Source organism: Mus pahari, chromosome 6 (assembly GCF_900095145.1).
Source record: "Mus pahari chromosome 6, PAHARI_EIJ_v1.1, whole genome shotgun sequence".
Classification (NCBI taxonomy): Eukaryota; Metazoa; Chordata; class Mammalia; order Rodentia; family Muridae; genus Mus; species Mus pahari.
Genome location: NC_034595.1, coordinates 83,694,672 through 83,707,446, shown reverse-complemented (window position 1 = coordinate 83,707,446; position 12,775 = coordinate 83,694,672). Strand labels below are relative to the sequence as shown.

Genomic DNA, 12,775 nt, shown 5'->3' with positions numbered 1-12,775 from the left:
AGCTCTGGCTGTCCTGGAACTCACTCTGTAGACCAGGCTGGCCTCGAACTCAGAAATCTGACTGCCTCTGCCTTCCAAGTGCTGGAATTAAAGGCGTGTGCCACCAAACCTGGCCTTTTTTTTTTTTTTTTTTTAATTCATATAAAAGCTTAGGGAAGGTGGGCTGGAGAGATGACTCAGTGGTTAACAGAACTGACAGCTTTCGAAGAGGACCTAAGTTTAGTGTTCAGGACCTGTTTTGTGTAGCTCACAATGCCTTAACTACAGCACCATCTGCCTTATACCTCTGGCCTTGGAGAACACTAAAAAACAAAAAATAAGGCCTGTTCTATGTGCACATGATGTCTTATGGGTAAGTGGTGAGGGCCATGGGGCTTTGTAGGGGAACTTATACAAAAGCCCTGAAGCCCCTGCACCTGGCTAGAAGATTCGTGGGTCTCTAGCACCCCTCCCCCAAGATGGGTTGAGGAGGAGCTGTCCCCATTCATTTCAGTTCCAGCCCTAGTGGTTGCTAACTCCCTGTGAGCCCTGGAGGAAGTAGTTCTTCCTTGACTCCTTGGTCCCTAGTCCCATGTCACAGCATGCTTCAGTCCCTAGTCCCACATCCCAGCATGCTTCAGTCCCTAGTCCCACATCCCAGCATGCTTCAGTCCCTAGTCCCACATCCCAGCACGCTTCGGTCCCTAGTCCCATGTCCCACCATGTTCGGACACCTGCCAACACTTTGACTCAAAGGAGAGCCACACTGCTTCGATGAGACTAAGTCATCAGCACTCACTCTTTGAATTCCATTCTTTCTTTTCCCTGGCAGAAAATTCAGATTTGGTAGTCATTTTGACACCTGCTTCCTCTGGGTGACTCAGGGCTCTGAGTGGGGACAGCACTTAACCCCGTTGGTGCTCTACTCACAGGACGAAGTCTGAACCATTCCAAGGGACAAAGGTTGTTTTCCCTCCTCCCCTCCCCCTTTCAATTCCTCCCTCCTTGCTTCCTCCCCTCACTTCCATTTCCTTTCTTCCTTGCATGTATAATGCTAAGGATGGTTGGTACCCAGGGCCTTGCACAACCTAGGCAAGCAATCAGAGCTACATTCCTTGCTATCTACCTTGCTTTGCTTTGACGGGGTCTCCTGTAGCCCAGGGTGGCTTCAAACTCTCTATGAAACAAGCCTTGAACTCGCCAGGGGGTTGTTGGTTCATCTAGGCAAACCCATCCTCCTGCTGGAACTTCATTGGCATTATATATACATTTATTTGTTTGTTTATTATGTTTTTCGAGGCAGGGTTTCTCTGTATACCCCTGGCTGTCCTGGAACTCACTCTGTAGACCAGGCTGGCCTCGAACTCAGAAATCCGCCTGCCTCTGTCTCCCAAATGCTGGGATTAAAGGTGTGTGCCACCATGCCGGGCTTAGTGGGTGTATTTTACAAGGGAGTTTTGATACAGCCACCCCAAAACTTTGTTATGAGAATTGTCATGTGAAGAGTTTTTTTTTTCCTTCCAAATTTTTACGGTGTTTAAACGTGTAAGAAAATCAAACCATAGTCTGAGACTCTCTAGTAGTTTCGATGCAGTCTCATTGACCAAATCTGACTGTACCGAGGTTTTGTACCTTTAAGGTTTGGTTCTCTGCCACAGTAATACCTGCAGACACCCCAAAACACGTGAGCACCCTGAACATAGACTTCTGAGATTCCAGGAATGGGAACCAATACTTTTCTTTTCTTTTCTTTTTTTTTGGTTTTTCGAGACAGGGTTTCTCTGTATAGCCTTGGCTGTCCTGGAACTCACTTTGTAGACCAGGCTGGCCTCGAACTCAGAAATCTGCCTGCATCTGCCTCCTGAGTGCTGGGATTAAAGGTGTGTGCCACCACGCTCGGCTACTTTTCTGTTCTTTACAACTATCCAGTCCCAGGTCTTCTGTTATAGTAACAGAAAATGGGCCAAGACAACTTCTGTACCTCAGACCCGTGTCCTTGTCTACCCCTATTCATCCTTCTGAGATGCAAATTGGGACTGTCTTTTTTCTTTTCTTTTTTAAGATTTATTTAGGCAGGCATGGTGGTGCACAGGAGGCAATCCCAGCACTCAGGAGGCAAAGGCAGACAGATCTCTGAGTTCAGGCCAGCCTAGTCTATGGATGGAGTTCCAGGACAGCCACCGCTGCTACAGAGAAACCCTGTCTTAAAGAAAAGGAAAAAGGGTTGGTGAGATGGCTCAGTGGGTAAGAGCACCTGACTGCTTTTCTGAAGGTCCGGAGTTCAAATCCCAGCAACCACATGGTGGCTCATAACCATCTCTAACAAGATCTGATGCCCTCTTCTGGAGTGTCTGAAGACAGCTACAGTGTACTTACATATAATAAATAAATAAATAAATCTTAAAAAAAGATGAAAAGAAAAGAAAAAGAAAAAATTATGTCTTATGTGTATGAGTATTTTCCATATATATATATATATATATATATATATATATATATATATATATGCACTGTGTGTGTAGTGGCACTGGATGCCCTGGAACTGGAGTTAAAGACCACCTTTACCCTCTATGTAGCTGATGGAAACCAACCTTGAGTCCTCTGCAATAGCAGCCAGTGCTCTTAACTGCTGAGCCATCTCTCCAGCCCCAATTTTGCCTCTGATCCTCTTCCTGGCTCCCCAAAGCTCCCAGTCAAACATCTGAGCACAGCCTGGCTCCTGCCTGCTTCAGAGCCTCAGAAGCCCCCATCACTCCTTTGCAACACGGTTCCTCCTCCACTCCTCCTCCTGCTGCACTAACGCTCCCCTCCCACCCCCACACAACCTGTTTTCTCCTGGATTCATCAAGTTCAAGCTGGTTAGGCGTGGGAGTGTGGCGGTGAGCTAGACAGTTTGCCTTGCTTGAGTGAAGATCTGGGTTTCATCCCCGTGCAAACGACAACAGGAGCAACAAAACAAAAAGAACAAAAAATAAATAAACCACAAAAAGACAAAACCCAAACCATCCCTAACTGCAGGGGGAAAAAAATCAAAACAAAGGGAGTAAGTTTAGGTCGTTGCCTCCCAGAAACCTCTGTCGCCTCCCTCAGACTTGAGTCACCGCTCTCTCTGTCTTCTCAGGTTAGGTAACTTGCTAACACCATCTTATCTTCCTTTTGCCCAGTTTCTGGTAGTCCTCAGATCCTGGCATGATCAGCGAAGAACTCTGTTGTTTGTTTGTTTATTTGTTTGTAATATAGTTTCAAGTAGCCCAGACTGGCCCCAAAGTCATCAAAGTAGCCGAGGATGGCCTTGAACTCTTAATCCTCCTGCCTCCCCCTCAAGAGTGCTAGGGCTATCCTTGAGTGAGGGCTTGCATATCTGGTTTTAAGGCTAGCTTTTTTTTTTTTTTTTTTGGTTTTTCGAGACAGGGTTTAGCCCTGGCTGTCCTGGCACTTTGTAGACCAGGCTGGCCTCGAACTCAGAAATCCGCCTGCCTCTGCCTCCTGAGTGCTGGGATTAAAGGCGTGCGCCACCACGCCCGGTTTAAGGCTAGCTTTTAAGGCTCTTTGGTTGCCACAGGCAGCTAATTCATCCATCCGTGTTGCAGTTCTGCAAGAAGACAATGAGTCGACGGTGCTTGCTGCATCTTCGCGAGGCTGACTGAACCGAAATGCCTTCAATTAGACTAGAAAAAACTTGCTTTAGCATACCTCGAAGATACTATCATTTTGCTCCTAAGTACTTTCGAAATTCTTTGGAAAAGTCGGGGGACTCCAACACAGCATCTTGCAACACAGATGCGGTTTCCACAAGAGACCTGCAAGCTATTCCAGCGCTCACTGGAGCGTCCCCCGTCCAATCAAGCGCACGCCCTGCTGGGCAAGGGAGGAAAAGCAAGAGCAGCCATCCGCCAAGGATAACTTGGAACGCTGGAAGCAGCCAAACGAGAAGTTCTGCCCAGACACGTGGCTGGCCACAAGGTGGGAGCCTGCGGCGCAGACGGACTTGGAGGAGCTTCGGCCGCCCGCCGTGGGGGTGATCCAGAGGATGACGCCGCTCGGGTGGCTGATATTCCTAGCCCCCTGGGGAGTAGCAGGGGCTGAACTAGGTAGGGCTGCGGGGAAACCTGCTTGATCTTTGTTTCCTACTAGGGTCTGGGGCTGGGGTCTGTGCTGCCGGGAACCGTTCACAGACCGCGGCTGAAAAAGGAAAGTCGCTTAGAGGTTGAAGGGCAGAGACTTAGCCATCAAGGCTGTTTGTGTGGTGTAGCTCAGTTGGGAGACAGAGTTCAAGGGCAGCCTGGGATACATGAAACATTGTTCCAAAAGCAAAACCAAACCAAAAAGGCTCCTTGTGCCTAGGGGATTTTTAAGTGCCAGGGACAGGACTTTGCCAGGGGGACAGAGTTGGCTAAGGGATCTAGTATATGAAAGCTAGCCACTGCCAGGAAGCCGTGGCCGGAAAGATTCCCCGAACTCAATCAGGACACTCAGATTGAAGGCTCTGAGGTACAGTGGTTGTTCAAATGAGTGCGTCCCCTCTCAGGGAGTCCAGAAAAGTAACATACAAAACATAGCCACCGAGACTGACAGACAGAGGTCCAGTTCCCCAAACCCATATGGTGGAAGGAGAAAATCTTATTTCTGCAAATTGTCTTCTGTGGTGTCTGTCCACCTGATAGATAAATGTAAAAGAAAACAAAACCAAACCTCACACAAAAGCATTAGTTAAAAGCCCATCTCTGTACCCTGGGTGGGTATAGGAACTAGGAAGGCAGAAAGAAAGCTGAAAAAAAAAAAAAATCAGGACTTCAAGGAAGAAACATTCCCTCAGCTGGGATGACACAATAATTTGTTTTTGTTTTTTTAAAGGCATAGTATTCCAAGGTGACCTTAAAGGCTTTCTTTTCTTTTCTTTTCTTTTCTTTCTTGAGATAATGGTCTAACTGTGTAGCCCTGGCTAGCCTAGAACTTACAATGTAGATCAATCTGGCTTTGTACTCAGAGATCCACCAGCTTCTGTCTCTCAAGTGTTGGGATTGAAGATGTGTACGCCATCACACCAGTCAAAAGTTAGGTTTGCTTTTTGAATTACAACTCAGAACCAGGAGGTAGATGTGATCTGGAGGATCTGTAAGCCACTGCTGAAGAAAGTTTATTGTTTTTACCTGTGTGAGTGTTTCGCCTGCGTGTATGCACATGTGTGCCTGCTGCCCCATGGAGCCCAGAAGAGCCCATCAGATGCACTGGGACTGGAGTTAAAGACAGTTGTGGGTGCTGGGGAATTGAACCTGGGTCCTCTGTGAAAGCAGCCAGTGCTCTTAACCACTGAACTATCTCTGCAACCCCTGTACACTGACTTTTTACATAATGTCGTCCCAACAGCTTAGTTTGTGAAGTTTTTCTATCTCCATTTTACCCAGAAAAACTGACCTTGAGAGAGTAACTAGCCCAGGGTTAGACAGCTGCTAAGTCTGGCCTGAAGCAGGCTATCCAGCTTTGCTCCGTGTATAATCTGGTACTTTGCAGGAGTAGCCCACTAAGGAAGGCCAGGGGCACTTAACAGTTGTTGAGCACTTTCCTTGACCCTAGACTTGGCATTAGGTTCTTGGAAAATTGTCTCTTTAACACTTATTTGAAGCCGGACGTGATGGTGCATGCCTTTAATCCCAGCACTTGGGAGGCAGAGGCAGGCGGATTTCTGAGTTCGAGGCCAGCCTGGTCTACAGAGTGAGTTCCAGGACAGTAAGGGCTACACAGAGAAACCCTGTCTCAAAAATCAAAAAAAAAAAAAAAAAAAAAAAAAAAACTTATTTGAAAATGAAAAAGTCTTGATCATGTACACACACACACACACACACACACACACACGAATGATGCCTACACACACACTCACACTGTGTGGAGATCAGAGGAGAACTTGCTTGGAGGAGTTAGTTTTCTCCTTCCACCTCCTGCCTAGTGGGTCCCAGGGATGAAACTCAGGTCATCAGACTTGATGGCAGTTCCTTCACTGCTGGGTCATCTGGCTGTACAGTTTATTCAGTCTCAGGAAGCTCCCTGTGTGGCTCAGGCTTGCCTCCCTGTGTTGCCCAGGTTTACCTTGAACCTCTGAGCTCAAGGGGTCCTCCTGAGCCCCTGAGAACCTCCTTAGTAGCCAGTACCATTGGCACATACCACAGCAGGCTTCACCACATCTGGATATTGCCAGGAGGCTGGGTGCTGTTACCACCATATTCAGTTCACAGGAAGCTTGAGGGACACAACACCTGTCTGTAACCCCACAATCAGAGCGAATTCTGCTTATTTGCTGTAAGCTGAATGCCCTTCCATACTTTTCCTGGAACTGTGGACTGATATTTCTTTTTTCTTTTTTTAAGACTATCTTTTCTTTTCTTTTTTTTTGAAGGTTTATTTATTTATTATATGTAATTATTATACACTGTAGCTGTCTTCAGACACTTCAGAAGAGGGCGTCAGATCTCATTACGGATGGTTGTGAGCCACCATGTGGTTGCTGGGATTTGAACTCAGGATGGTGCTCTTACTCACTGAGCCATCTCACCAGCCCTTTTTTGTTTTTTTAAAGATTCATTGTATGTATATGTCTATATATGAGTACACTGTCTTCACACACACCAGAAGAGAGCATCAGATCTCATTACGGATGGTTGTGAGCCACCATGCGGTTGCTGGGAATCGAACTCAGAACCTCTGGAAGAGCAGCCAGTGCTCTTACCCACTGAGCCATCTCTCCAGCAAGACTATCTTTTCTATTTTCTTCAAATTCGCTGGAATGCATACATGTATAACTTTAAAACAGAAAGTAGATTTAAAAAAGAATTCCAGGGCTGGAGAGATGGCTTAGTGGTTAAGAGCACTGACTGCTCTTCTGAAGGTCCTGAGTTCAATTCCTAGCAACCACATGGTGGCTCACAACCATCTGTAGTGGGGTCTGGTGTCCTCTTCTGGAGTGTTTGAAGACAGCTACAGTGTACTCACATATAATAAATAAATAAATCTTAAAAAAAAAAAAAAAAAAGAATTGCTGGAGCAGGAGAGATGGCTCAGCGGTTAAGAGCACGTGATTGCCCTTGCAGAGAGGACCACAGTCCACAGTTCCATTCCCAGCACCCATGTTGAGAGAGGCTCACAATTGCCTGTTAACTCCAGCCCCAGGGGATCCCACACCTCTGGCCCCCACAAGCATTTACACTCACAAGTGAACAAATACTCTCATATACACATAATTAAAAATAACAAAAAGAAATTTATAAGGAAAAACACACAAAAAAGCAGAATCCTATAGCAGCACCTGCCTTCAGGATCTTCGTGGTGCACCGGGGACTGCTGAGTCACCGATCAGTCTGCCGCCATCTCCAGGTTGTGCGCAGCTGTGTGGTCTACCATCCTTACCCAAGAGTCGGGGTGCTGTCCCATCATGCAGCTCCTTGTCCCCCATTGCAGCCCATGTAACACACCACCTATTCCCCTGCATCATGTGACACAGAGAAGGACAAGTCCCACCAGGGTGGGTCAGCAACATTGGGAATGTCCGGATGGCTGTGTCCGGGCTGAGGGGGAGGGACTGGTTAGTGCTGACCTGGGCATGGTAGCAGCTCCCTTACCAGTATGACAGGATGCACACTGAAGTGGGGAGCTGTTTGGGGGTGGCTATGTAGTTAGCACAGAAGCAGGGAATGTTAGTGTTAGCAGAGGACCCTCAAATATTTCATTTGTTTGTTTTGGTTTTTTTGAGACAGGGTTTCTCTGTGTAGCCCTGGCTGTCCTGGAACTCACTCTGTAGACCAGGCTGGCTCCAAATTCACAGAAACGCGCCGACATCTATCTCCCGAGTGCTGGGATTAAAAGCATGCGCCACCACTGGCCTGTTTACCTCAAGTCTTAGTTTATAGAGAAGGAAATACAACTGAGATACTTAAAAATGTATTACATTTATTTATTTGGGGTGTGTGTGTGTGTGACACACTTGAGCTTGTGTCAGGGTACACACATAGAAGTCAAAAGGCAACTTACAAAACTCAGTTCCCTGCCGTCTACCATGTACAATCCTAGGATTGAACGCAGGTATTCGGGGTTGACAGCGGGTGGGTGTCTCTTGTCACCCATGATGACTGCTGCTGAATGTCAACAGCAAAAGACAGAAGTCAGAGCAAGGGCACTTTGTGCTGTGGGTTACCATGGTGACGGACAGATCTTGGAGTCAGAGGACCTAGAATTGCAGAGGAACCTTGTGCAATGTTATTATCTTACACTGTGGGAAACAGACCTGAGAGGGAAGAGAGTGGAGGGGAAGGGAGGGGAAGGGAGGGGAAGGGAGGGGAAGGAAGGGGAAGGGAGGGGAAGGCCCACTTCCAGAGAAGTGTGGGCCTGGGAATGGTCATGAGGCTGGTGTCTTAGCCTCCACTCCTACCCCTACCCCAGGTTTCTCGGAAGAGCACTTTCATCTGTATCCTTTCCTCTGGGCTTCCTTATGCTTGCTTTCCCAGAGAGGAAACCAAGGCTCAGCTAGGGAGGTTCCTAGTTCAAATCTCCACTGCCTGTGTGGATGAGCCTGGCTTCAAAAACAAAGGTGCGTGATTTCCAAAAACAAAGGTGCGTCATTTTCCCGATTCCAAACGTCATTACTCTCCTTTCAAAAAACAACCCCCTGCCTCAGAAAACCTGAGTCATTGGTGTGACCTTTACCTTTGAAAACCTATAGGACCACGAGCCCCTCTCACGATCGAAAAGTGGGGTGACAGTAGAGGGGGAGGTTAAATGTGATTGTTAAGGGGCTGGAGAGGTGGCTCAGTGGTTAAGAGCACTTGCGGCTCTGGCAGAAGACCTGGGTTTTGTTCCCAGTCCCCACGTGGCTTCTCACAAGCAGTGGTAACTCCAGTTCCAGGGGAGCCACACCCTGTCTTTTGGTCTTGACAGGTTCCTGCATGCATGTGGTACTGATGAAGTCATGCAGGCACACACACATACACACGGCAGAAGAAAGTCAACTATCATGTTAGAAATGTGTTAAGGGAGGCTGTGCTTGTGCACGGGAAGTGCTAGAAAACCTTAAGGAGAGCCAGCAAGATGGCTGAGGGTAAAGTCGCTTATTGTCAACCTGAACTAAGTCTGGACTCCACACGGTGAAAGGGGATATCCAATTTCTGCAAGTTGTCCTGTGGCCTCTCCGTGTAAATAAGGGGCAGATGAAATGACCCTGGGTAAAAAGGTCTTTGACTCTGATCCTGAGGACCAGAGTTCAATCCCTGGGATCCACCCACATGATGGAAGGAGATTCTTGAAGGTTGTCCGTTGACTGCCACCATGCACTGTGACACACACACACACACTGATATACAAAATAAACAAGTAATATAATTAAAATAATTTGATAAAAGAATTAAGGGATGAAACTGGGCTTGCCTTTTGTAGTTCTAACACTTGGGGACTTAGGCAGACAGGATCAAGATGGTGAGGATTGCTGAATGTGGTGGCACAGTCTTTAGTCCCAGCACTCAGGAAGCAGAGGCAGGCAGATCTCTGAGTTTGAGGCCAGCTTGGTTTACAGAGTTCCAGGACAGCCAGGGCTACATAGTGAGATTCTGTCTTAAAAATAAGCAAACAATAAACCTATCCCACAATATTTATGGTTTCAATGAATTTTTATTGTTTTTGAAGTGAAATTTTAATTTTTATAGAGTAGTTTCCATTTTCTTTTTTTTAGGTCATAGATATTTTACTATGCCCTGGGCTCTGGGTCTATGCTCGGTAATGGCTAAAGGAGCCTGGAGCCCTGCGGGTCGATAGGAGAGGGTCAGGAGCTGAGCTGGACTGAGCCAAACTTTCTTTCTTTTTCTTTTTATCTGTTTGTTGGTTTGTTTCCAAGACAGGGTTTCTCAGTGTAGCCTTGATTGTCCTGGACTTCACTCTGTAGACCAGGCTGGCTTCGAACTCACAACAGAGATCTGCCTGCCTCTGCCTCCAGAGTGCAGAGATTAAAGGTGTGAGCCACCACTTCCCAACTCTTTCTCTGTTTTTTAAAGATTAATTCTATGTTTCTTTAAAAAATGATACTTATTTACTTATTTATATGCATGTGCTCACATATGTGCCATCGCATGTCTGTGGGTGCCGCAGGACCATCTTGGGGAACTGGTTCTTTCCTTCCACCATGTGGGTTCTGAAGATTGGTTTCCAGGTCTTTAAGCTTGGTGGCAAGTGCTCTGTCATCTTACTGGTCTAAACTTTGAAAGCGAACATGAGATGGTCTATTAGGCCTGTAGGCCCAACCAGAATAAGACAAAAATCAGTCTTTCTGTTGTCCTCTTTCAAATAGGCCTCATTACCTGCAGGGGACAGTCCCAAGGAGACACCCTGGGGAGGCAGGATGTGCCTTTTTCTGCCGTGAGAGGAAGACTTTCAGACGCCCTTAAAGACTGATGCAAAGTAACTGACTCTTCCCGCTTGCTGCATGCTTCTCCCACCTCCCTTGACGCCATCTTCACATTCCTCCCCTCGTCCATGCGGCAAGCGAGCAGCAAACCTAGAATTCGTACCTCCCGCACCTACCCTCAGCTTCTCAGTGAGCCAGGCTCACTTCTATCTATAATAATTAACTAACAGTATCCGTGAGCAATAATGACTCACGAACAGTAGCCATGCGTGGTTTAGTTTTGGTTGGCTTGTTTGAGACAGGGCTTTGGAATGTGGCCTGGCCAGCCTGGAAATCAGAATGTAGATCGGGCTAACCTACAGTTCTGTGTGGTCTTCCTTAGTCTCCTGAGTGCTAGGATTACAGATGTTTGCCACTGCATAGGATAGTTGCTTTCCTTTTTAATAGTTCGTTCTCTAGTCAAACAGTGTATGTCTGTATAAAGCATCTGAATTCTAACAAGATCCTTGGCCTCAGGCCTCTGCTCTTATTTATTTATTTAGGTTTTCTGAGACAGGGTTTCTCTGTATAGCCCTGACTGTCCTGGAACTCACTCTGTAGACCATTCTGGCCTCGAACTCAGAAATCCACCTGCCTCTCTGCCTCCCAAGTGCTGGGATTAAAGGCATGCGCCACCACCGCCCGGCTGCTCTTTTTTTTTTTTTAAGATTTAATTAATTATGTGTGTGCCTATGTAAGTGCAAGTGTGTGGAGGCCCTAGGCAAGCATCAGGTGTCTGCATCTGTCACTCTCTGTTTATTCTTTTGAGGCAGGGTCTCTCCTTCAAGATGGGGCTTGTGGGTTTTTTCACAAGCCCCAGACATCCTCCTGTCTCTACTCCCGACAAAGCTGGGGTGATAGTAGTAGGATGTCCAGCTAGTTATTTGGGCACTAGATCTAACCACTGAATGATCTCTTTAGCCCTTTAGCCCAGGATGGCCCTGAATTCCTGCTCTTCCCCTCTCTGCTTCCCAAGTTCTGGGCTAAGAGGTGGGCGTGACTATGGTTGCCCCTCCCCCCACTTTCTTATGGTTAATGCATCTTTTTTTTTAATGATTTATTTTATTTTTTTTAATTTTTATTTTTTAATTTTTATTTTATTTTATTATTTTTTTTAAGATTTATTTTATTTGTGAGTACACTGTAGCTGTCTTCAGACACTCCAGAAGAGGGCATCGGATCCCATTACAGATGATTGTGAACCACTATGTGATTGCTGGGTATAGAACTCAGGACCTCTGGAAGAACAGTCAGTGCTCTTAACTGATGAGTCATCTCTCCAGTTCTTTGGGTAATACATTTTAACAGCCAGTTTCCTGGGATTAAAGAATAACAATAGTCCCATTTGCCACCTCTGAGTCAGAGAGGTTGACTTTGAACTGGTGTTCCCTCATCTCCCAAATCAGCATAAGAATCCTTACTTCCTGCCAGGTGGTGCACACCTTTAATCCCAGCACTTGGGAGGCAGAGGCAGGCGGATTTTTGAGTTCAAGGCCAATCTGGTCTACAGAGTGAGTTCCAGGTCAGCCAAGGCTATACAGAGAAACCCTGTCTCGAAAAAACAAAAACAAAAACAAAAAGAATCTGTACTTCAGGGAGGAGGTGGTGGCGCACGCCTTTAATTCTAGCGTTCATGAGGCAGCGGCAGGCAGATCTCTTGAGTTTCAGGCCAGCCTGGGCTACAGAGTGAGTTCCAGGACAGCCAGAGCTCCATAGGAAAGCCCTGTCTTAAGACCCCACCCACCCTTTAACCCCCTCAACAAAAGAGTCTTTACTTCAACTGCTTAGTGGTGGCACACACCTTTTGTACCAGCTACTTGGAAGGCCGAATGGGGACAGGATCACCTGAACTCTGCCATCTGTCTGAGTACCATAATAGGAAGGATTCTTCTCAAAACAAGGCAGTGGGGGGAGGGCTAGGAGTATGTTCAGTAGTAGAGCATGCAAGATGCCCTGAGTTTGATACACACACACACACACACACACACACACCACACCCAACATACCACACACACACACCCCACTCAGAAGTGCTGGGGCCTCTGGGTGTAGTTTCATTTTTACTAGTTACTGACAACTGGTATGGCCTCACCACTAGCCAGGACTTTCTGGAATGAAGAAATGTTCACTGTGGCTGACATCAGAGAGACCAAGTGGTTGGTGCATGTGGTTAACTGAAGAAGATCATCCTTGAGGCAGGGCAATGCCTCTGCCCGGGTCCATCGGGACACCAGACAGAAGTTGGTAGCATTAGGGTGGCCAGCTTGGCCTAACGCATGGCCACAGGCATGAGCTAGCAGATGCAAGGGCACTGGGAAGGTACACTAGCCCACCTACTTGCTGATTAGAGTGAGGTACTTTTTTTTTTTTTTTTTTTTT

At 46.9% G+C, this 12,775-nt stretch overlaps 1 protein-coding gene across 1 annotated transcript in view; it reads left to right on the top strand.

Annotated features, from left to right (window-relative positions):
* Positions 1 to 3,925: 3,925 nt before the first annotated feature.
* The window catches only part of LOC115064258 (acid sphingomyelinase-like phosphodiesterase 3b), a 13,304-nt gene continuing 4,454 nt past the window's right edge, over positions 3,926 to 12,775 (top strand). The window contains exon 1 of the mRNA XM_029540400.1: positions 3,926 to 4,070. Coding sequence (XP_029396260.1) covers positions 4,010 to 4,070 — 61 coding nt within the window. The 5' untranslated portion in view covers positions 3,926 to 4,009. The remainder of the gene's footprint in view (positions 4,071 to 12,775) is intronic.